A 23,723-nucleotide genomic window follows, 5' to 3' on the forward strand; every position below is an offset into this window, starting at 1 on the left:
GCCTGATATTAAGTGCTACAGTATACTGTATGTTCTGTCTCTCACTTCAATTATTTATAGTCAAGTCCTTTAACCTTTGAGCTTTTTGACACACACTTTTTGTGAGCAACACGCACACACACACACGCACACACACACACACTAGATTTGGTCTGAAAAGCCTCAAAACTCTTTAGAAAGAATGCTGATGGCTAAGGTTGCCATGGTTACATCTATGTCCTGTATAGTACAAAGTCCTTTATAAAAATTTTAAACAGACAAGCAACTTGCAGAAGTTTTCTTTTTTTTTTGGCATGCCGACTCAAAGGATGTATGCATTTTTGAGTGGGTCTGTCTATTTCCTGTCTTCCCTGAAAAACATGAAAAACATACAGCTTGCTTTGGATTGATGTACATCTGTGTGCATGTGTGTGTGTGTGTGTCTGTGTGTGTATGTGTGTGTGGGCAGTTAGGCATGACAGGCTGTTGCAATAGATCAGAAATGTGAGAATATTGTAGCCTGAGGGTTGAGTACAAACACCCATGCTGTCCATCTGAACCAACACACATCCCACTGTAGACAGGTAAACCATTGAGAGCACCATTATGTAATAAAGGACCTGGTGATTTTCACTGCTCTATGTTTCATCTGTTCTCCCTTCAGATACAACACCCACATCCTGAGTGTTTTAAGTTTTTTACCGTTTGGTATAAATGAGGTCATCATTAATAGGCAACGAGGAAGGCAAAACCCTGCAATGGTGTAGTCTTTAAATCTGGAGAAAATCTTCTGAAATAACAAAGAAATATTAACTCTTTTTTTGACCTTCTGATTTACACACTGCCCCTTAAATGTCCTTCAACATCTGACAATAATATTTGTAATTATACTCAAAGCATGTTAACAATCATTAATAATAAGTATGTAAGCGTCAATAATTAGCGAATTGTATCTAACTAGAAAATGTCTAGCTCTTGAGCTCATCTCACTTGAATTCACTTTTATTTCAATACAAAGCTTATCTTTGTCTTACAGTTGATGAGTCTCTTCTTTCTACAGGATTTACTAGTGTATCCTTCACGCGCACCTGATTCCCATCCTGTGAGTGTGCTGTTAGCAAAATAATTAGATTTTTATTGTAGCGTTTGCTTAATAATCTTATTATTTAATTGCGCTCCTATATCATTTTTGTTTTATCTGTAGAAATATCAGTGATTAAATTTTCATAAAACTCCAGCTGTGTCAAAACCTTGGACTGAATTATGTTAAACAAAGAACAAAATGTTTTCCTTGTAAAACACTAAAGCAGTGGATTGTTTTTATCTTTTAGTTGTTTCACAGATCTGTTTCGTTTATGAGTGTATGTCATATCCGGTTAGAAGCATGGCTATGAATTTATGGAAGTTGTGTGGACTCGTTGTTGTGATCATTTACACGAACATAGTGCGTACACAAAAACAAGGCATAAGATCATGGCATTGCATGTGTCATAGAGTGATGCTGAATACTTAATTAAGAGATATGGTTAAGTATGATACTGCAATAACTCGACTCAACCGCTTTCCCTCCCTAATAGCTAAGTGTGTGTAGCGGAGCAGTGATGTTTTCTCTTGAAGTGTGATTCAATTTCCGTGCGTACTGTTTTTATTTTGAATGGAAACCATCAAAAAACCATGCACATGTCCGAGTGGGACTACAAGGCCGTATCGACGTCTACGGCAAAACTGGGCAGTAGATGTTGTTTGCCTGCTGGAAAAGTTCAAGGGAAGTGAACTTTACTTGTTTGAGTGCTACAATGTGACTACACACAGGCCTCTCACTGACCGAGCACACGTTTAAGTCATGCACGAGAACACCTACCTTGCTTATGATGTAGCTCTGAAAGGATTTTCTAGGGACTGGTTCAGCCTTCAAAAAGAGGTGTCTATACAAGAGTGTTGAGAAGACACATTTGACATGCTTAATATCTTCTTCTAGGGAATGCGAGTAGCCGCGAAGGCCTGGAAGTCTGAGGGGCATCGATAAAGCCATACAGCATGACCAAATATTCAGTGGCCAGAGGCAGTACTGAAGGTAGTGTTCCACTTTTCCATGTCTTGAATGCAAATTAGACAGCTCTGAGATCATACTTGGTGAAAATTGGTGTTGACATCTACTGTTTAGGTCCACTGGGACTAAGGGGAAGGAATAATGTTCTTTGACAGTGATCTGGTCTAGACCGTGATAATCTATGCATGGCTGCAGACATCCCTTTTTCTCTGCTACTGTATGATGAGGGTAGCAGATGCTGGTGTCATATGTAGCCTTGCTTAAGGGCTTTAGAAAATGAAGTGGTTAGTGTTTGAAAGTAAATATATACTGAAATCATACGGATATTGGAGTGGGAGTGCACAAGTTTTCTCTTTCCATACAACTTCTTAATACTTAAATAGGTTAATTTGATAAATTATACTGGGAAGCTGATCAAATTAAAAATCCTTATATGGATGTGGATTCGATAGTGACTATGGAATTTCCACAGGAATTTCCCTTCTTGACCGGTAGATTAGAAGATTTCGAGACTGAAGGCAGGGACGTTCTTGGATATTTAAGGAGTTGTGTGGTTTCTTCAGGGGGCACGGTGGCTTAGTGGTTAGCACGTTTGCCTCACACGTCCAGGGCTAGAGGTTTGATTCCCGCCTCCACCTTCTGTATGTGGAGTTTGCATGTTCTCCCGTGCCTCTGGGGTTTCCTCCGGGTACTCCGGCTTCCTCCCCCGGTCCAAAGACATGCATGGTAGGTTGATTGACATCTCTGGAGAAATTGTCTGTAGTGTGTGTGAGAGTGGGTCTTTATTTGTGAGTCAGGTCTTCATCTACGAAGTCTCCTGCTGCCCCAGTGGTGAGTGCTGCAATGACAGACTTGAGGTCTGAATGTTATATTATCACATTGAGCAAAGCCAGCAAGTGCTTTCCACCTCATGGAACTTCACAAACTATAGGACAAATTTGGAACAGTATATTGATATGGGTCATGCCTCTGAAGTGATAATATAGTAATAGCAGACCCCCTTTGGTTTAGATAGAGTAAGCCAAGTATGACCTAGTTGCGCACGGTCATGGCACTGATTCTGTTCTTGAAGGAAGGAGGAGTGTTGAATGATGGGACCTGTTTTTTTCTCCATCAACAGTTTATCAAGACAAATAACACAGTTAATGAAAGACTCTAGTGATGGATGACTATCTGTGCACACTAACTCACCGATGACATCTTTCCAAAGTCCCTGACAGAAAGCAGCTCTGAGAGTTTGTTACAGCCTCAGCATGATCCTAGTGTTTAGAACTCAAGGGCATACTCTGCTGTCATTCTTTCACCTTGTTTGAGGGTTTTTGAGAGCATGACAAACTTATATTACAGTAGATTCACTTTCTACCTTCACTTGAACAGAAATGATCAGAAATAAGAAATCAGTTAAACTAAATGCACTTTATGTGGCTTTAGTTTTCAGTCCTTAGCTCTGTGTCGTTTCATATAGCACCATGGTTCTGGAGTTACAGTTATATACAGTATGGCTGAAATGACGATAAAAGCTACTTGACTTGAAATCACCCTCCTTCACTTACTGTAAGCCTTTGTTTCAGTCAGGAATCACATAGGCTTGGATGTAAATGCAGGTTTGAGCTTATTAACCAAAAAGTGCAAAACACTGTACAAAACAAGCAGACAGAAAGGTAACATACAGACAAGTGAATGAGCTAGAGAGAAAAAAATGATCTAGAAAAAAACCTGGATATAGAAACAGTATAAATAGTAACATTACTGCATGAACGCAGATACGGATCTATACAAAGATCATCCAGGTTATGTATAGAAAGTATGTTTAATGAACATTTAATAGTCATCTGTGGCCTAAAACAAAATGTTTTTTAATGTGCAATTATTTTTTTCTAAAAACTGAATGATCCTCTTTAATCACTATATTAACAAAGCCTTAAAATATCATTAACAATCCAGGCCACACTGTTATCTTGCCTTCAGGATGTTCCTGGTGTTGGCTCGCTATGTATAGGACAACAAAATAAACCAATCAACACAAGGCAATGTGAATTTTTTTGATCTAGGAAATATCCACTTTCACTTTTGAGATTAAAATAAATGCCCAGCATATAATTCAGGAGATTTTATTAAAAATTTGTATCACAGTAGCATCTAATATGGCTGGATGTCTTCTCATGCAGGCTCTGTATGGAATTATTAATTATTCGATATTCTAGTTATTCGACAGGTTATGGTGTTGATATGAGCAAATCCTTGGAGAGGTCAAAACCTGAAATGTGGCTGTGAAAATAAGGCCAGAAATGAAGTATTGATGAATGAAAAATATATATAAAGACTACAATGGAATGCAGAGAAGTCTCTTACTGCTTTTTTAGGAATCACCAACTGTCCAATTTCAGTGAGTTTTTGTCCACTGTAGTCTCAGATTCCTGTCCTTTGTTCCTGTTACTTCCACACGCAGGCTTATTGGATGTTTTTTGTTTTTTGCACCATTCTCTTTTAACTCTAGAGACACAGAGAATGAGTTTTAGAAATACCTAATACCTGGCAGCATAAGACAGTCAATGTCACTGACAGCAACGAGTGCTTCACTTGGATCTGGATTGTTTTTATTTTATTTTTTCGCATTTGTCATTTGATTGGCTGTTAGGGAATCCAATAAATGAGCAGGTGTTTCTACTAAAGTAGAGCGAAAGTGTACAGATTTAAGTGTATTTCTCTACTCTGAGCTGATGATCGGTAGACATACAGTACACGTGGTTGGATTATCAGAGGGCAGGTAGTTAATCATTGAGGAAGATTATTAACCCATAGCTGCCCAGATGTTGGCTGCCAAAAGGTTTTGGAGGGGGAAGATTTGCTGGGCTCTGAGAGAACAAAAATTGCTTGGGTCACAGTATCCTGTGCATTAACTTGTCAAGAGGCCTCAGGTTACTTTGCTGCCCCTGTCTGTGAGTTTCCTCTGAATGCTGTAATTGTGTACACAGCAGCTGAGTGAGCAGCATTCGCTTAAAAGAATATCAAAGCTGCTGTTACTGCAGCGTGGGAGAGAAAGAGATTAAGCCAGGTTCTGTTAGTTCAGCTCAGAACAGCATGTTATAGCACACTAAATGATCAGTGTGTCTTTACTCAGTGTGTGTGTTCTATACATATACAAACCAATCGGTCATATCATTAAAACCACTGACAGATCAAGGGGTGGGACACAAGTGAAAAGGCATATCTCAAAGCTGATGTGTTGGAATTAGGAAAATGGGCAAGCATACGGATCTGAGCAACTGTGACAAGGGCTAAATTGTGGTGGTTAGATGACTGGGTCAGAGTATATCTAAAACAACAGGTCTTGTTGGGTATGCATCTTCCTTGTATGCAATGCTAAGCAACTACCAAAACTGGTCCAAGAAAGAATAACCAGTGAACCAGCAACAGAGTCATAGTAGCACAAGGCTCACTGATGCACGTGGGGAGCGAAGGTTAGCCTGTCTCTTCTGATCCTACAGAAAAGCTACAATAGCACAAACTGCTGAAACAAATCATGCTGGCTCTGAAAGAAAGGTGCAAGAATATACAGTGCATGTAGCATGCTGTATACCAGGCTGTGTAGTCACAGACCGGTCAGAGCACCCATACTAACCCATGTCCCCCATCAAAAGTGCCTACAAGGGGCATGTGAGCATCAGAACTCGACTATGGAGCAATAAAAGAATGGTGCCTGGTCTGATGAATTGTGTTTTCTGTTATATCATGCGCATGGACAGGTGCATCATTTACCTGAAGAAGATATTCACCAGGATGGACTATGGGAATAAGACAAGCTGGCAGTGGCAGTGTGATGCTCTGAGAAATGTACTCCTTGGGTTCTGGCAATTATGTGGATGTTATTTCGACAAGTATCACCTACTTAAATATTGTTGTAGCTTAAGAACACCCCTTCATGGCAATACTGTATAATCACCTAATAGTACTGGCCTCTTTTGGCAGGATATTGCACCCTGTCACACTGCAAAAATAGATCATGGTTTGAGAAATATAACATAAGAGTTCATGGTGTTGACTTGGCTTCCAAATTCCCCAGATCTTAATCCTTAATCTGTGTGATGAGCTGGACAAACAAGTCTGAGCGATGCTGAGCTCAATAGCTGAGCAAATATCTCATTTTTTTGCTACAGTAAATTGCTCTATAGTAACAAGACTATTTCCAAATATTAGTTTTCCACCATGCCTTAGTAGAGAATGTTGTGTTTTAGGGTTTTTCGTTAACAAGCTGCTTAGTTTGTGAAATGTGAAATCATTTATAGAAAGAGAAACTAGCTTGTTTTGTAGCATTAAATGTAACTATGAAATATATAATGTGCTGTTTTGCTAGCAATGGCACATTGGAGTGGTATAAGATGTTAAACACTTTAGGACCTGCTATAATAGGAAAATAATTTTGGGAGGCAAGCACACCATCGTGTTGATGATTATTTTCATGTCCCAAATAGCTAGCGTATATTGGTGTGTTCGTAAAAATAATTGCTACACATTAGGTATGAAGATCTGACACCTTTTGGTGCAACTGACACTCATCATTTTATCAACTTTTCCTGGAACTGTGAATCACTGTATTTGGTTAATTCATTCTCATCTACACACAATTGCACGGACATACAGCCTGATCTGATTAGATTACCAACAGGACTCAAGAACTATTTTTCCTCCTACTAAGCATCACTATTACTGAACCGAATCATTGCACATCTGCTCAACAGCCAGACGACCGATGCTGATCCACAGATTCACGATTAGCATCAGCAGGTGTCTCAGTGGAATCCGCATGCTAAGAAATCATTCTGGAAACTTAACTTCTTTCTCATATCCTTGAGTGCAGCAACTTTTCTAGCCGATTACGTCCTTCATCGTGTTCTTCGTCTTCTCCGTTCCGTGTCCTTTATACTATACAGAGAAATAGCAGATCCTCATTCCTCATATGGTTTGCTGTAGGAACTAGCACCGTTGCTCCTTTGGTGCTGGGTTTATAGAGCACTGGGATGCCCGTGGCTATGTTAGCCCACTTTCTTAGCCAACACCAAGCTCACACAAGCAGCAACATTAAGGACAGAAAGCTTTAAGATGAGCCGCATATCACATACAGCCTTGTCGTCTGTACAGGACAGGATAATGTGTAAAAGAGAGGACATCTTCAAATACTCTGAGCCTTAGCCAACTTTATCCATTCTTTTCATATTCCAACCAGCACTGCCATATAGCTACTATACATATTGTTATTAGAAATATTTATGGTTTATTCATAACATAAAGCTTTTCCATCACCAGACATCACAACCAGGCCACAAAAGAGAACAAAGTGTATCAGTAAAGGTCAGTAAATTAGACACAACCCCCATGCGGCAGAGCAAAAAAAGAGAAAAAGGTGCCTTTTATCCCACAGGACTTTTATGTCAAGCTAAATCATCAGCTCATGATTTTACAGACGAAAGAGACATCTTCTTATTCGGTTTCACCAGAAAATATCTTTATAACACCAAGAGTACTATTAAGGCTAGCGCTATTAGCAGACTAGACAAGTGTAATGATGGCGTTATTTTAAAGATATATCCACTACAATAAAATCACATTTGCAGTTAAACACAATCCCGAACAAACAAGGATTATTGCTGTTTATCTTTTCAGCAGTGAATATACACATTCATTGTTTTATACACATTTCCATTGCATCACGCAGCCACAGATTCTGTCACAACTGCTAGTTGAATGCTAGCCACCTCTAAGACTCATGTGATAAGCTGATTGGCATCTCTAAAAAAATTGTTTTAGTGTGTGTTTGGGAGTAGAATCAGTTGTACAGAATGGATGAAAGTAAACCACAGAAATGTGATATAATGAAATATGACATTTATATTCAAATACTGTTATCAGCGTCATAGTGGGAAATTGAGTTGTGATGCAGCGACCCCTAGCGGTACAGTGCATTTAATGTTTTACTGATACTGATACTGATAATGTTTCACTGTTATTTTCTTTCTGAAAAAATGTTATGAAAAAAATAATAATTCAGAATTATTTACTATTCTGAAAATACTTTGATAAGAGAGAGTAACCTCTAAGTATCGTATGCAACCAAAAATGTGTTTTTAAAATGTGTTTAAAAAAAAACAACAAATAAGGTAAAAGAATAAAAATAAGACACAAATAAGATATAAGAAAATAAAATAGAACATATTAGAAAAAAATATATGTTCATATGTGAATACAGTGATTGGATCTGATATGTATGAATATATTTTACTTGTGTGTAATATATGAATAGAGCGTGAGTTAATATGCTTAATATGGCTAGGAGATATACTTATTTTTAAATCGTTATATTTTCATTATTACAATGATTTTGCTTGATGTGAATTCACTGATTTTGTATTTTTATAACCATTAGCTGAATTGTCTGTCTATTTGTGTTAAAAAGTGTTATCCTGTCAGTGGATGATAAAGAGATTTTACATATGTGCAAACTAATTTTCTGGTTTCTGTTGATGCAGTTTTTCTTAGGATAAAAAGTTAAGGTTTGGGCCATTTTGATATGACTTAAGAGAAAACAATATTAGATTCTTACAACAAAAGATCTTAAAAAGGTTTCTAAAATGTTTGTTTAAGTTTAGCGGAAAGGATGGTATCATTTTTCTGTGAAAGGTGCCAACAATTCTGGATATGATCATGTGAGTGTATGTGACTGTCAAATTAATTCTGCACATGTGGTTTATGCAGGTTATTTCTATCTGATTGGCATCATCGTTGGCTGAAGCCCATTCCCTTGTTGCTGGTTATTCTGCCCCCCAGGAAGCACTAGTGTAGGAGCATTAGCAGCCTCCCTCTATAGCCTGGCCCTCCCGACTTTTAGCTTTTTCATCCCTCTGCACCTGTTCTTGGCTGTCAGACGGCATGCAGGAGACGTGTGAATGAGTGCGTTTGAGCGATTGGGGACGTGTGTGTCCCTCAGAAGGACCATGACACCAAAGCCTGTGGTGACCGTTACTCCTTGGTGACTCCTCCTCATGCCTAGTCAGGTAAGGCTTATGTAGTTATGGAAAAGGTAAAGTTTCCTCATAATGTGGGGCAGAAGGAAATGTTTTTGAGCTCATCCTTGCCACTGTTTGGAGCTCTGCGCATGTCCTATTTCAGGAACTGCACCATTGTGTCATTTGGTCATGTGTGAGAACTTTTAAAACAATGACCAACTCTGTATTTTTCTCAAAGAAAGAAGCTGACTGGATGGTAGAGCTTTCTTCTTTGTCCTTTTTTAAACAGCAGCTCATTGTTATTATTGTTGTTCCAAGTTGTACCTTATCCAATAGAAATATTGCAACTCATATGTTGTATTGTGAAAATATCTTCTAATATTGTGATATATTTGGCCATATCACCCAAATTCTATGTCTCTTGTTATTAGTATGCAAACAACAATGTAAAGTATTTTGCTGGATTTGCTTAAGATGCCGTGCCACATTTACTAGGAGCAGCACTGATCTCACACTAATAGAGACTTATGCACAACCAATGACTCCGTCGGTTCCCTTTTCCGGGATCAAACCCAGATCGGGGTAGTAAGAGGGCGGAATATCAGTCTGCATAAAGAACCTTTGTTCAAGTTTATTCATGTTATTCATGTTATATTCATGTTTAACATGTTATAACCATACATGTGGAAGAAAAACACATTTCACTACAGCAAAACCTGTAGTTGTCATAACAATATTTATTAATAATGTCATATTTTTACCATGTGAAGAGCTTTCCCAAGCCACCATACATACATATAATTAGTTAAACCTGTATGGATTTGATCTGTACTTTTTGTGTAGCACTGTAGAGACTTGGAGTAAGTGATTTGACATCTGACTAGACGGTTCGTCCTTGCTAACTGTAAACTGTAACGAAATGAACTATGAACCTCTTTCTTGTCAGGTGCACAATGGACGAGAGCACATTTGAGACATTTGAGGAAGAGCTTGGAGTGCAACAACAGAATGTCCCTCAACCAAAACTTCCCAGACAATCTCATAGACCAGGTAGATCTGCTAGATTTGCTTTTCTCTATGCCACTATTAAAAGGTGCAATTAGCACTGAATAGTAATTGTGCAACATGTATTTGATAACTGAAGCAAACAGAAGTATAACCTTGAATTCCTGTCAAACGTCTAAGCAGGAAAGTGGACTTGTCCTTTTGGAAGGTTCAAGGGAAACAAAGCTGCTCATCTTCTCTGACTTTAAAGCGGCAGTGATATTTAAGGGCCTAGAAACCACCTGTGTGTCTAATTATAGTGGCATCACAGTGGCCATGACCAAACACTGAACACATGCTGAAGCATAGTCACAGAGCAATAGTAACAAGACACCTGCTAGCATGACAAACGCTTTAAAGTTAGCCCTTCTTCCCTCTCATGCATCTTGCTTTCACTTCCTCATATAATGACTTTCCCAAATTATGGATTTATTCTGAATCCTTCTTTTTCAGAAATGTATCCACAAAGAAGGATGAGAGAGGTGAGTTTGGATGTCATTGCAAATGCTAAAAGAAGGAGAAATATTAGCACTGAACAAAACAATGACAGTGCTAACTAGCAGTGGTTCTGGCACAGAATAAAAAAAAATAAACTTCCTGATTTACCTTCATGTCAAATGTGGGAGAAAAGTACTGACTTCTGAGTAAAGGCTACTAAAGTAAAGGTATAGTAAGAAAAGTAAAGGCTGCTAAGAGAACATAGCTAACAAATAACTTTTCTATAATTGCATGGCTAAATTTGTCGATATTTGCTTTTAAATAAGCTTTGAAATATTAGCTATAGTGATACTAATATATTTGCAAAATAGTAGAAAATATTTTGAAATTTAAGCTCCAATTTCGACCACTGTTTAAAGCTAGAAAAGCTAAAGTTAAAGGTAGAATGATACTAAATTGCACCAATTAATTGTTTATTCTGTGTGAATGTGGTTGAGCTTAGAGTTTGAATCCCAGGTCCATCAAGCTGCCATGTCTGGGCCCCTGAGCAAGGCCCTCAACCCTGAATTGCTGAGTTGTATAAAATTTAAGACGCTCTGAATAAGGGAGTCTGCTAAATGTATTCTGGTTGGCTGCCATGTAATAATATTATAGTGTAAGGTTTTATAGTTTGCAATATGTAACAGTGTATTAAACCAAATCAGCTGGTCTGTTCAAGTCACAGAGTGCTTTCTGGGTTACAGTTATTCGCTAGCTAAATTAGCCTTGTAGGTTGTACCAATCTTGTCTTGGCTGATTGAGACATTTGGTGTAATTTGATTTCTCTCTGAACTATTTGTGACTGTTGAGACAGTTAACTCAATTTATTAACTTAACTGCTCTCTACAGGAGCCTCTAGTCATTCAGCAGCTCCCAAAGTCTCTACCACGTGAAGCTCCGGTCTCAAGAGGCGGTAAGTCCTTTCATTTCACAATGCTATTATTAATGCATGAAAGCAAGTAGGGTTCCTTAGCGACTTAGCTATGATACAAATGGCAGCTGCTGATTCACTGATAACCGACCTTGTACCTGGACACTTGTCTTTCTACAGAGCAGGGATATCAATCTTGTACATCCAGAGTCACCTCAGTCTCGCTCCAGATTTATACTATGACTGTAATCCTGTTTAACTGTTCTAATAAGACTGATATAAAGAGTAAAATGTAAATCGTAATATTCTGGCTATATATTGGTGTCAGAATAACTTTTTATTACAGTCCAAATTGGCATTTAAGACAAGAGATATTGAGGTTAGGGATTAGTCAAACAGATCGATAATTATAAGAGCTTATTAATAAATATAACTGACTGTAACAATAATAATAATAATAATAATAATAATAATAATAATAATAATAAATGTATGAGCTCATTAATCAATTTAAATGACTGTAACAGAAACATACACCAGCAAAAACACTACTACTACTACTACTAATAATAATAATAATAATAATAATAATCATACTACTATTTTTAATAATATTGTTATTATTATCTTAATAAATTATGTAAATGATTTGTGGTTGGTTTTGAACCTGAATTCTAGAGAATTCAGAAAGTTTTGGTCAAACTTTTAATACATTTAGTCTCTTCAATTATTTTTTACTGTGTCAGTAATTATACTATCCATATACAGTGCCAGTATACCAATAATCAGACTTTCTTTTGCCACGTCTTGTTCACAGTATCATTACGAAAGTCATTGTCCATTCAGAATGTGGCCCAGACCGAGGTCCCATGGGAAGGAGTGACACTTAACCGCTGCCTCTTCGTAGCCATCACTATTCTGGTGCTCACTTCAGGGTGTCAGAGGCTACACGGTCAGTGCTTACAATGTGCTTACACAGCACTTGCAAAGAAATCCCTTATACTCCTCAGACTTGTTTTAGTTTGTTACATGGCATGCTCGTGTGAGTCTTTTCCAATACTGTTCTCAGGAATACATTTGCATAGCTAGTAAACTACCAAACTGCTTGGAATTACTTTCTATATGTTATGTAGGATGATTTTAAAGACATCGAGTGTTATTCCTTTTTTATAGAGTTTGTAAGAGGTCGCAAAGATGGGACGGATCTAGAGCCCATAGGCACTGTGCTTAGCATCAGGCATACTGCGGTGAGGAAGTACCGTGTCCAGGCACCTGAGGTACAGCAATCACAAGATTTTATCTAAAACACATGTTGAAGTCAGTGACATTTCTATGATTTGAATAAACAAATACATGCAACTAGAGTTGAACATTTTTGTTTTTAATGCTTATTTAATACATACATTAATGAAAGGTCTTAAAAATCCTTGTGTATTTAAAAAAAAAAAGAGAGAGAGAAAGAAACACAGCTGCTGTGTTTTTTAATCTGCAAGCACTAAATTATGGGACACAATTACAAAGCAGAAAACAAATGGAAACCAAAAATGAGTGAAAAATCTACATACAATTTTGTGATTTTTATGGATCTAGGCCAACTTTATGTGCGTTATGTAACAGGAAAAAAGTTGTCTGGTAAACCAGACTAAAAATTTATATTTTAAAAAACATATACAGTCAATTTCATAATTATATTGGCACCCTTCTAGAGAACAAGCTAAATGATTTCAATAGTCTAAAATAGTTTTACACACAATGATCTCTCTCATTTGAGAACGTACTTCGTGTTTGTTTATCGACGGACAAGCAAGTGTCAGTCAATTTAATTTAAACCTAAAGACCGTGTTTATGTGGTCATTGATTTTGTTAACCTGTTTCCAGCCTGAGACATCGCTGTGGGACACGTTTCTCTGGTGGTTGGGTGACGATGACGACGATGAAGAAGGAAGCAGACGAAGCAATTCAAAGAAGGTGACTCGAGAAAAAGCTACTCGTGGTCTCAGACACAAAGCCATACCAGACAGGAAACTTCTGAAGGGAAGGGAGGGCAGGTTTAAAGCACGGAGACATAAAGAAAGACAGGACAAAAAGGATTGTCCTGAGATAATGAAGGCACCAAGAGAGAAAGTGAAAAGACTCGGAGAGAAGAATCCGAAAGAGGAAGAGAAAGAGGAAGAGGAAGAGAAGGTGGTCAAATTTATAAGGAAGGAGAGCAAGAAGAAAGGGACTTAGAAATGGAAGAAAAATATAAAGCAAGATGATGCATTGAAGACAGAAAAGATGAGTGTGGTGGCTTACAGATAAAACTAGAGGAATTAATTAAATACTTTTTATATATATATATATACAGTATATATATTTGTGATTGTGTGGTAGATTGAGATCTTCAGATGATCAAAAGATCAGCTTTCAGTCTTTTTAAAAAGCAGCAGATATGTGGATGTAAAATATTCAATAAAAAAACAATTTAAAATCCTCATGTTTCATATAATACACCAATTTGCAACGCACTGACATTTACCAGTTTGCATTCATAAATATGAGCTATTTAGTGAATTTATTATTTTTTGGTAGATAGAGGACATTGTCTAAGAAAACTGTATAGAAAATAAATACAGTCGATTTATGAAATGAATGTTTTTAAGACGACTTTTTCCATCTTTAGTATCTTCAGCAACGGTTTTATATGGGCAGGGTCACGATGGATACGCACACAAACAAAACCGAACGCCTCTTAAAATAAAACCCGAAATGAATAGAACGTTGGGGAACGATATTAGAGCGACTCTGATTTAGCACTTAATCTCCAATTCTTAGTAAATTTTAGGCAATATTTACCTGTTAGCAGTATAACAACAACACATTATATATTCCATGTTATACAACCTTTAAAAACTGCTAGACAATATCTATACTGATTGAAACAACGATCACATCTATTGACTTTTCATACTATTATTTCCCAATTGTCAAAAACTAACTTTGTAACAGATTCTGAATAGACTATAAACCATTTCCTATTGGATTTCCTCATAACCTCGTTTCTTTTTTTATGATATCGACTGCATGTGTTATTGAAACCAGCCTTCAAAATGTTAGTGCTATTCTTACTCAAAACTATTTCTATGGCAGGAATAATGTTTACATCAGACGGAAGACTATATGTGCAGTTATGACCGTCTGTACACTATCCACATAGGTGTTAAATAGACAGCAACAGGACTGCAACCTACAATAGCCAGACCGAACAAGACGTGCATTAGACAAATAAACAAAAACACCAGCATTTGAGAAAACATGAACGATTTTAATAATCATTAAAAACAAAAAACAAAAAAAAATTTTGAAGTTTGGGGTGTAGGCCAGCTTTAGGCACCTGACTAGGCAGACCTCAAAACAATGACAGAAATCAGTTATTACAGCTTGGACATGAAATCTGAAACATTTGGGTTTCCAAGTGAACAGGTGGCTGCTCTGATCTGTGTGGTTATAAAAATACCAACAATTACACACTGCTGTATACACACCTACTGTTCTTATTTACACAGGAAAGTTCACAGAACACCTGCTGAACAAAATCCCATCAAAACCGACGTAAAGGCAAAAAAAAAAAAAAAATCCTCCTAAACGTCACTTAATTGTTTGGTGAAGGAATTCCATCAGAAGGTAATGGTGGGCGTAGATGAGGTGGCAGAGCACCAGGAGGCAAGCCAGAGGGATGGGGCATCTGTGGAGGGGCGTTGGGTGGAGGAGGGGGCATCCCTGGAATTCCTCCTGGTGGTGGTGGGGGCATGGAGTCAGTGGGATGATGGCCGGTCATCAGAGGAGGTGGGCGCTTGATGGTGGCAGGAGCTGTCTGTCCACCAGGCGGAGGCAGGAGCTTCTCCATTTTGAAATGGAACTGAAGGAAAAACTAGAAGGAGAAACAAGAAAAGCAGTTAATATCTAAGCAACAGGATTGAACATAACTATTTCTTGAGCATCATCTCTGGTAAAAAACAAAAAAAAAAAAACAAAAAAAAAACACTGCCAGACTCTTACTTGTTTAGTTTCTCTGTTCCAGTGAGTCCAGAAGCGACTTTCTGATTTGTCTATCTCTCGGCTCGGGACCTGTGACCATGTGACGAAGTAAAGAATACAACTGTTAACATCTAATAAGACACAGTTCAATTTATCTATAAATAAATGCCTTGGGAAATGCAAAAAAGTGAATAACTTACATAACGTGTCGTTATTTATCTCAACAGGTTTTTCGAACAAAATAGTTTAGTTTTTAGAACAAAAATAGTTTTATATATTTTGATATATTTTCCATAATGATATTAAACTTTTTGCACATTCCCCTGTAATTGTAACTGACGTACCCAGACATCCCCTTCCCTATTTCGTCTTTCTGCAGTGGACTTTAAAAATCTGCTGCAAACACAGTAAGGACCTACACTTATATTTCTTACTTTTCATCACATTCTGTGTGAAGATGGATGTTGTCAAGGTTAACATGTCCCTCCTGTTATTATGAAATAGTTAAAATAAAACCTTTCAGATTTTTATATTGACTGCTGACTGGTACATGACATGGCAGGAGAGGACGTGTGTAGTTTTTGACACTGATAATATATTTACATATTACAGCTTATTATTTATAGAAACTGATATTGAATCAAAGCCTGAGGTAATATTCAGTTAAAGCTACGTCAGTTTGTTTTGGTATTTTATACTTTGCAACATAATATTTTTTGCGAAGTCTCAAAGACACATTATGGTGATTTTGACCCAATAACCTCCATTCCAGGTTGTGAGCTGTCTAACTTTTATTCTAAAAATGAAATCCATTTAATAAATAATACGGACGAAAAGGAATTCTAGTGACTGGAAATAGACCTTAAAAGCAATGGTTTCATAAGGCTCGGCTGCCAGGAGCAGGTACTGCCAGCGACGGTCTGGAGGCTCAATCCGTTGCTCGTATGCAGACATGAAGCGGTGTCTGGGTCCAATTCCTTCGGCAATCTCAGGATAGTCAATCTAAGCACAAAAAATTTAATTAATTAAGTAAAAAAAAAAATTTAAAAATAAAAAAATAACGATTTCCATGACAGTTCCAGGTATTAATATTGGTACATTTTGTTGTCTATAAACATAAGTATCAATTATAGTACCTGAAAGAGCAGACTCTGCTGACCAATCTCTGGATCCCTTTGTTTCGTTACTGTAATAGGAGAAGAAATAATAAACAGAAGGAACTAAATGTGTCCATGAAGAGACACCAACTCGTTTAATACTTAATTAATTAATTACAACTTCAGCCTCTATACCTTTGTAGCCAGGTCGCCCGATCTTTACAAACTTCTTCACTTCCACCTTTACTTTTTCAGGTGCTGGCTGGGCCGGAGCTTCTTTGGCCTCTTTAGCCGCTCTCCGTGCTCTAGTAGAGGATAAAGTGGTTTGAGAATCAAATGTATAAGAGAAAACATGAAACAAAGAACAGTTTTTCATCGGCAAACAGTAAATTGTAATTCACTACTATATATATATATATATATATATATATATATATATATATTATATATATATATATATATATATATATATATATATATATATATATTGTACCACTTCTCCTGAATTCTCAAGTCTAATCAATCAGATGGTATTGATTAATTTTCTATAACAGTGACTAGCTAGCTGCACATCACAGGGTTATATTAACGTGTTACTGATTCCATATTAAGAGAGGATTATATGCCAGACACTCCACAACAAAACTAACAATAAACAAACTTTAAAAAAATCATTTGTTCTGTAGCAAAAGAAAAACCGGTGAAAATACAGAGAAGTTTTCAGTGAGAATTAACATTTATAGATTCCAGTGTATAACAGTCTGTTTTCCACCACAGCAAAGTCTTCCTGACAGAACGACGAGCTTTCTCGTTACTCAGTAACCTGACAAGCTATTTGCAATAATAATTCAATACAAAAAAAAGAGTGGGTAAAGGAATGATGGTTTATAGTTGCTAAAACATATACGTTAACAAAAATGAGCAAGAATTAACTTTCACCACAGTTGATGAAACTGGAAAATGTCAAACAAATTATTAACTAAGAACTGCAATTTAAACTTTACTTTATGCTTTATACTTTATTAAAGGCAAATTGTAAACAGAAAAAACTTGATGTATACAGGTACCTCAAAATATTATACTTACAAATTAGTTTGGTGCTTCTTTCCTTGTGTGTGAGCCAGATAACTTCCCTAAAAAAGCAGTCAAGAATCAAGACAATTTAAATCAGACCCTATAATGAAATGAAATATAATGAAGTAGATTAACAAATTCTGTTTTCCGGGTCGTACCTCATTATTATGCAGTGTGAGACACAGCTTGCACTCATAAGAACCCAAATGGTTTTTCATGAAGTAAGGGTCCTTGTTGATGTCTATGGTTTCTAAAGCGAGTTGGCGCAGGCGTTCTCGACGGTCCCGGTTGCTCTCGGAGGCCGATGCAACACCGCCGCTGCCGGTCTTCCCACCGGCTCGGTGCTGGAAGTCCATCTTTACAGAGCAGTGAACTTGCCACCTGAGACTGAAACCTTTTTACCGGTCAAAATTCGCTCACCTATAAAAACAGAAGTCACAAAGTCTCCTCATCAATAAAACATTTGTCAGACTGTATATTTATAATCACACCCTCCGGTGTCACCCATATGAGGATGAGGTTCCCCTTTGAGTCTGGTTCCTCTCAAGGTTTCTTCCTTTACCATTAAAGAGAGTTTTTCCTCACCACAGTCACCTGAGTCACATCAGACTTGCTCATTGGTGATAAATACAAACACATTTAAATATATCTAATATCAATCTTGATTTTTTTTTCGTATTATATTAACCTTTTGTTCTATGTTTATGTTCTGTAAAGCTGCTTTAAAGGTGTCAATTATTAAAAGCACCATACAAATAAATATTGTAGTTTTTCACAGATCAAACGAGCAAATGCACATTTTCGTTGGAGTTAAATATACACTACATATTTGCGGAATTATTCAAATACCCTGCAAACTTTAGTGCACTATACATTCAAATAGGAGGCGTTTAGATTCACGTTGTGTTTTCAGCTAACAGCTAGCTAAGCGGCTACAACAACAAGCTAACCCCTATTCGCACTGAGCCGCCAGTTAACGTGACCTATTTCCGTAACATATTATCTAAAAATAAAATATTTAATCACAAATACACATTTACATTATATCACATTAGCTTTTTATGAGTTTTTTTTAAGTACCTCAACGTTCACCTCGCGCTTGCCGCCGTAACCTGCACAATGCGCATGCGTTTCATGATGCGTTTCCTGTTCCTGTTATTTTGAAATAAATAACTTTATTGAACATTGTTGAGCACATTAAATTGTAGCCAGTTTAATGTGCTCAATAACTCAATTTGTTGACCTTTTTATCTTGTACCTCGTGGACCTTACTTCATTTGAAAGTGTTATTTGATTAAATTACGTTTTATGGGGTGTGTTCAAGCAAAACAAAGATTGGAATATCTAGTCAATTATATATTGCTTTTTTTTTGGTACAAGTTTTGTTTACTGTTTCCAAAAAAATAAGCTTTAATCGTGAATTACCATGAAAACGATATTGCCAAAAGAAAAACACTTACAGGTTCATAAGTATGTTCGACTCATGTACTGATTTATTCCTGTTATTTTATTAACAAAAATATCTTTCTTATTTTCTTTCGTAATTTCTTATGGTTTTTTTTGTTGGTTTTTGTTGTATTACTGCAGTTCGTCGTCGTTTTAACCTTAAATAAATTTTAAAATAATTATAGACTGTTGAGTCCACTAGTGTTGTCACCCAAATGCTCATTGCTCATTGGAGATAAATACAAACACATTTCATATGTTTAATATTAATCAAACTTTTATATTATATTATTCTTTGTATAAACTTCTTGTATTATGTTTTTTCGGTACATTGAGTTTTTTTTTTAAACTTTTATTATGTTCAGTAAATCTCCTTTAAAAGCTCTTACAAATAAGTTTAAAGTAATTGAAATATGGCGCATGCGCAATACAGAAGACGTAGAGGCCGCAGTTACGCGCATGCGCGGTTTGAGTCGTGCATGGATCCCGGAGACGCAGGGTGGAAGTTTTCCCATGTGCCGGGTTTATATATTCTGTCTAAAGGAAATACGAGTGTTTTATGATCGGGATGTTTATAGATCGTATATGTGTGATTGCTGAATCAGTGGAATAGCGAGGAAGCTGGTTTAAAAAAATTATAAAAAATAACAAAAAATGGATGAACTGGAATAATCCAGCTGAGAAGAAGGATCATCTCTGGAGATCTTCTCTGAAGATCATCTCTGGATCTAAACAGCTCACAATGCGCTTTAACGAGAAGGAGCTGGTGTTCCTGAGCCGCCAGCCGTCAGAGAGAGCAGCTGAGCTGGGCATGAAGGGACCCAAGAAAGGAGATGGTAAGATCTAAAGCTCACAAACACACATTTATCTTCTCTGTTTATATCATCCTGTAATGTGTTTTGTGCTCTTAATGCATATGGAGTTTTATCTTCAATAACACCTTTTGTTTGTTTTGTTTCCTCCTTATAGTTATGAAGAGGAGGCTGGTGAAGCTCATAGTGAATTTCCTGTTTTACTTTCGCACCTATGAGGAGGAGGTGACAATCTGATCTTCCTGTGTTGGTTGAGCAGGATTTCTTTATAATTTTTGTATGAAAAGGTGATCAATACTGATCAATGTGTGTGTTTGCAGCCGATCGGGGCTTTACTTCTGGAGCAATGTAGAGTGGAGAGAGAAGATGATCTCACCTTCTCGATTAGTGAGTGAAATATTCTGCATTTCTATTTATTTATTTATTTATTTATTTATTTAAAAATGACTATAAAAACAACAGTGCATGGAAAATAATAAACGATGGACTCAGAAACTGATTATTGTCACAGCACCAGCACATTCCAGGTTTTATTCCTTTTATATCACAGCAGCTTTATCAATGATTTCTATTGTTTATTAATAAAGGAACAACACATGATACATTTTTATCTGTTTATAGATGTTTAATTTTGTAGAACTTCTGAGAAACAAGTTAGTTCCTGTTATCGCTTGTACAAATAGTGGTTCCTCTCGCCAGCATCTCTTTGTTCCTGTGTTAAAGTAAAAGTAACAGTTAAAGATTAAAATGTGTGTGTGTGTGTATATATATATATCTCAGAAAAAATAACATTACAGTCTTTGATAAGATTTTCATTCCATTAATCCGTAAATAAACATATCCTAATAGAAAAACATGTGTGGCAAAGGTTTGTACAATTTCTCTGCTATAAACCTTGCAAGTGTGCATTCAACAGCACTGTGGTATAAAATAATGTTAACCATTTACATATATTATATTTATAATATACTGTAAGAAATAGTCATGCATTCCACTTACTCAGGTGCATGTGTGGAGAGGTGTATTTGATTTGGCACCTGCCTTTTAAAGTAAACAAACCTTCGTTCCCAGGTTGTTCCACAAACACACACACACACAAAAATACACACGTGTCCACGCATTAACATTTTTTCTGTCATCAGCTTTCCTAGATGAGGCAGAGAGGAAGTACCTGTTTGAATGTAACTCTCGGGAGCAACGTATCGAATGGATGGATGCTATTATAAAAGCCAGGTTTGTAAATTTGTTGTTTGTTTGTTTTTTAAACTTCGCATGCCCTTAATTCTAGTCACATAATGTTTCCAGTTTGCCATATATGTTTCTCCATTTCTCCCACAGCTATGAGTTCATGCGCAAGAACCTCTTCTTCTATCGATCTGAGATCCATCGACTGACTGGCAAGGTAAAGGACTAGTCCCTAATGCTCTACAGTTCAGCTGATTCCTCAAATAAACTTTAATCCATGTCCATATTTTAGTTTTTCAACTCCGTGATTATTAATAAATTATTTAATAATAATAATAATAATTAGAATAATAATTTTATAAGGGTCATTTCTTGCCAATAGGACCCGTTGGAACAGTATGGGATTTCAGACGAGACACGCTTCCAGGTGAGCAACGCGCTCCCTCCACCACCTCCTTGATGATGCTCAGCGAGTCTGCGCTTCGGTCTGCTTTGTGCAGAACCTTTTTATTTCAAAAGAATCGATTCACTGCTGTTCTTTTGTCTCTTTGTTCAGAATCACAACATGTTTCATTTTATTGTCGCCTGAAAAGGGTGAAACAGCTACTTTCACTGTGTATTTTTAATTATCATACCGAGTGGAATGTGAGCCAGTAGCAGTGTATTTTTAGTTTTTGTGTTTTTTGTATGTCAAAAAAAAAAAAAAAAAAAATTTGGTGGTCACTTCTGTAAACGGAATCATTTTGATCTTTTGTTGAGAGCATCTGGTAGATTTCACTTCATGAAACTGTGTGTGCCCTGCAGCCCTGTTTTGTATGATGTGACACACAGCAACTTGCACTGAACCACTTCCTGTCATTAATGTGACTGTTCGTGGCATTTTATTTGTGGTTGGTTTTTTTTGGGTGCAATAAATGATAATAAATTTTTATCAATCCTAATATTCCTGATTAACTAAAATGTTCGCTTCAATCAGTCTTAATTTTGACCCGATTTTGCTTTTCGGTTTTCTTTAACTTGTAATTTAAATCCTGCACAGTTCTACTAAGTTATTCATCTGTAGCACCAGACATTTGGTTTGTCTAGTAATTATTTGCGTAGCATGGATATAAAATGTAACGCTAAGCACCTGTTTTGTCTTAAGGAAAATAATTCACCAAAAAGTAGATCTATAGATACTTAATGTTGGACATTTTTTTGCTTGTATATAGTTTGTACAAATTTCCTTTCTCGATTCTGTGTAGAAGGGGGGGCACGGTGGCTTAGTGGTTAGCACGTTTGCCTCACACCTCCAGTTTTGGGGGTTCGATTACCGCATCCGCCTTGTGTGTGTGTGGAGTTTGCATGTTCTCCCATGCATGCTAAATCTAACACAATGGAGTACAGTAGGCTCACGAGATGTAATGATTTAATCATCTATACTCGATAAAGCACTGTGATTATATCCCCTGATGTTTATTCCAGCTCTATTGCCAGATTGGCCATGCGTTTTGCATATGAGCTCCTCGGTTTAACCTCAGTGTATGTTATTGTACGATTGATGATTCGCACATGTATTGAGAGCATTGAATGCTCACACATTAATTGGTACTGTTTAGAAGCTCAGCCCCTTTCCCAGAACCTCACATGCTGTTTGATGTCACCGAATTGAAAACAAAACTCTATCAGTGTAAGTTTGACTTTGGCTAATATTAGACAAGTATATATGCCAGATCAGTTACATGTATTTATTAGGGATGCCTCTGAAATATTGGAAAAATGGTTAAAAATGGTTTCATTAAGAAATGGGGTAAAGGGTCCTAAACTGAATGTTTCTTTAAGGAACTGAAAATGAAGCCACATACAGTAAGCCACAGTTTGTCCATTGCTGTGCTCTGAAGAACCTTATCAGAACCTTCACGTTGAATTTCCGTTCAGTTGCATTAGAAATCATGAGGTGAACGTTACGTTTCAGAGAAAAGTCTTTCCAGCTATCTGTAAGTTTTTGTTTCACTTTACAAAGAAATAAAAAAGAGACTTGTCTTATTTTTCTAATAAAGCCTTTCCTAAAAAGTTCTGTTTCTTTCTGAAATTTCTTAATCCTGCAATCATGAAGTGTGAACAGACACAGAGCTGGTTTCTTTCGAAAAAGAAATACGCAGCCACTGCAATGAGTGCTGTACGTTTCCAAGTGCTGTTCAGTGTTCTTGCTTTGCTGACTTTGCACACTGTCAAAACACTGTGGCAAGCCAGGCCTTGTTCTGCATGCCTCAGCTACTCCTGTCTTGATGACACTGAAAGCAATGAGATGGTAGGTTAAATATACTAATGCTTTTCATTCATTCATTCATTCATTCATTCATTCATTCATTTTCTACCACTTATCTGAACTTCTCGGGTCACGGGGAGCCTGTGCCTATCTCAGGCGTCATTGGGCATTGAGGCAGGATACACCCTGGACGGAGTGCCAACCCATCGCTGGGCACACACACACTCTCATTCACTCACACACTACGGACAATTTTCCAGAGATGCCAATCAACCTACCATACATGTCTTTGGACCGGGGGAGAAAACCAGAGTACCCGGAGGAAACCTCAGAGGCATGGGGAGAACATGCAAACTCCACACACACAAGGCAGAGGCGGGAATTGAACCCCCAACCCTGGAGGTGTGAGGCAAACGTGCTAA

General features: G+C 37.1%; 3 protein-coding genes across 3 annotated transcripts; 2 read left to right on the forward strand and 1 right to left on the reverse strand.

Moving 5' to 3' along the window:
* Positions 1 to 1,976: 1,976 nt before the first annotated feature.
* Positions 1,977 to 13,894, forward strand: LOC113645159. Its single transcript, XM_027150511.2, has 8 exons — positions 1,977 to 2,053; positions 8,780 to 9,078; positions 9,977 to 10,080; positions 10,528 to 10,556; positions 11,401 to 11,464; positions 12,240 to 12,374; positions 12,596 to 12,699; positions 13,301 to 13,894. The coding sequence occupies exons 3-8, from the start codon at positions 9,984 to 9,986 to the stop codon at positions 13,649 to 13,651; spliced, it is 780 nt and encodes a 259-aa protein (XP_027006312.2). The 5' UTR covers positions 1,977 to 2,053; positions 8,780 to 9,078; positions 9,977 to 9,983; the 3' UTR covers positions 13,652 to 13,894.
* An 811-nt stretch (positions 13,895 to 14,705) lies between these two features.
* On the reverse strand, positions 14,706 to 18,762 carry sf3a2 (splicing factor 3a, subunit 2). Its single transcript, XM_027150411.2, has 8 exons — positions 18,691 to 18,762; positions 17,769 to 18,030; positions 17,623 to 17,669; positions 16,732 to 16,841; positions 16,576 to 16,625; positions 16,301 to 16,441; positions 15,461 to 15,529; positions 14,706 to 15,332 (listed from the first exon to the last, which is right to left on the reverse strand). The coding sequence occupies exons 2-8, from the start codon at positions 17,964 to 17,966 to the stop codon at positions 15,054 to 15,056; spliced, it is 894 nt and encodes a 297-aa protein (XP_027006212.1). The 5' UTR covers positions 17,967 to 18,030; positions 18,691 to 18,762; the 3' UTR covers positions 14,706 to 15,053.
* A 743-nt stretch (positions 18,763 to 19,505) lies between these two features.
* Positions 19,506 to 22,007, forward strand: plekhj1 (pleckstrin homology domain containing, family J member 1). Its single transcript, XM_027150888.2, has 6 exons — positions 19,506 to 19,892; positions 20,026 to 20,093; positions 20,189 to 20,255; positions 21,011 to 21,101; positions 21,207 to 21,270; positions 21,436 to 22,007. Exons 1-6 carry the CDS (start codon positions 19,715 to 19,717, stop codon positions 21,511 to 21,513), a joined length of 546 nt encoding a protein of 181 aa, XP_027006689.1. The 5' UTR covers positions 19,506 to 19,714; the 3' UTR covers positions 21,514 to 22,007.
* The last annotated feature ends 1,716 nt before the right edge of the window (positions 22,008 to 23,723 follow it).

The sequence above is a fragment of the Tachysurus fulvidraco genome, chromosome 22, assembly GCF_022655615.1.
Source record: "Tachysurus fulvidraco isolate hzauxx_2018 chromosome 22, HZAU_PFXX_2.0, whole genome shotgun sequence".
Taxonomy (NCBI): Eukaryota; Metazoa; Chordata; class Actinopteri; order Siluriformes; family Bagridae; genus Tachysurus; species Tachysurus fulvidraco.

Excerpts from the sequence above, each read along its gene's own strand:
- LOC113645159 (XM_027150511.2), top strand. The coding sequence starts at position 9,984 with ATGGACGAGAGCACATTTGAGACATTTGAGGAAGAGCTTGGAGTGCAA. Across the intron at positions 10,557-11,400 it reads CACAAAGAAGGATGAGAGAG|GAGCCTCTAGTCATTCAGCA; the intron begins GTGAGTTTGGAT and ends TGCTCTCTACAG. Across the intron at positions 12,700-13,300 it reads ACCGTGTCCAGGCACCTGAG|CCTGAGACATCGCTGTGGGA; the intron begins GTACAGCAATCA and ends ACCTGTTTCCAG.
- sf3a2 (XM_027150411.2), bottom strand. The coding sequence starts at position 17,966 with ATGGACTTCCAGCACCGAGCCGGTGGGAAGACCGGCAGCGGCGGTGTT. Across the intron at positions 16,842-17,622 it reads AAGAAGCACCAAACTAATTT|AGCACGGAGAGCGGCTAAAG; the intron begins GTAAGTATAATA and ends ATCCTCTACTAG. Across the intron at positions 16,442-16,575 it reads AGCAGAGTCTGCTCTTTCAG|ATTGACTATCCTGAGATTGC; the intron begins GTACTATAATTG and ends TTTTGTGCTTAG.
- plekhj1 (XM_027150888.2), top strand. The coding sequence starts at position 19,715 with ATGAACTGGAATAATCCAGCTGAGAAGAAGGATCATCTCTGGAGATCT. Across the intron at positions 20,256-21,010 it reads TGATCTCACCTTCTCGATTA|CTTTCCTAGATGAGGCAGAG; the intron begins GTGAGTGAAATA and ends TTCTGTCATCAG. Across the intron at positions 21,271-21,435 it reads TCCATCGACTGACTGGCAAG|GACCCGTTGGAACAGTATGG; the intron begins GTAAAGGACTAG and ends TCTTGCCAATAG.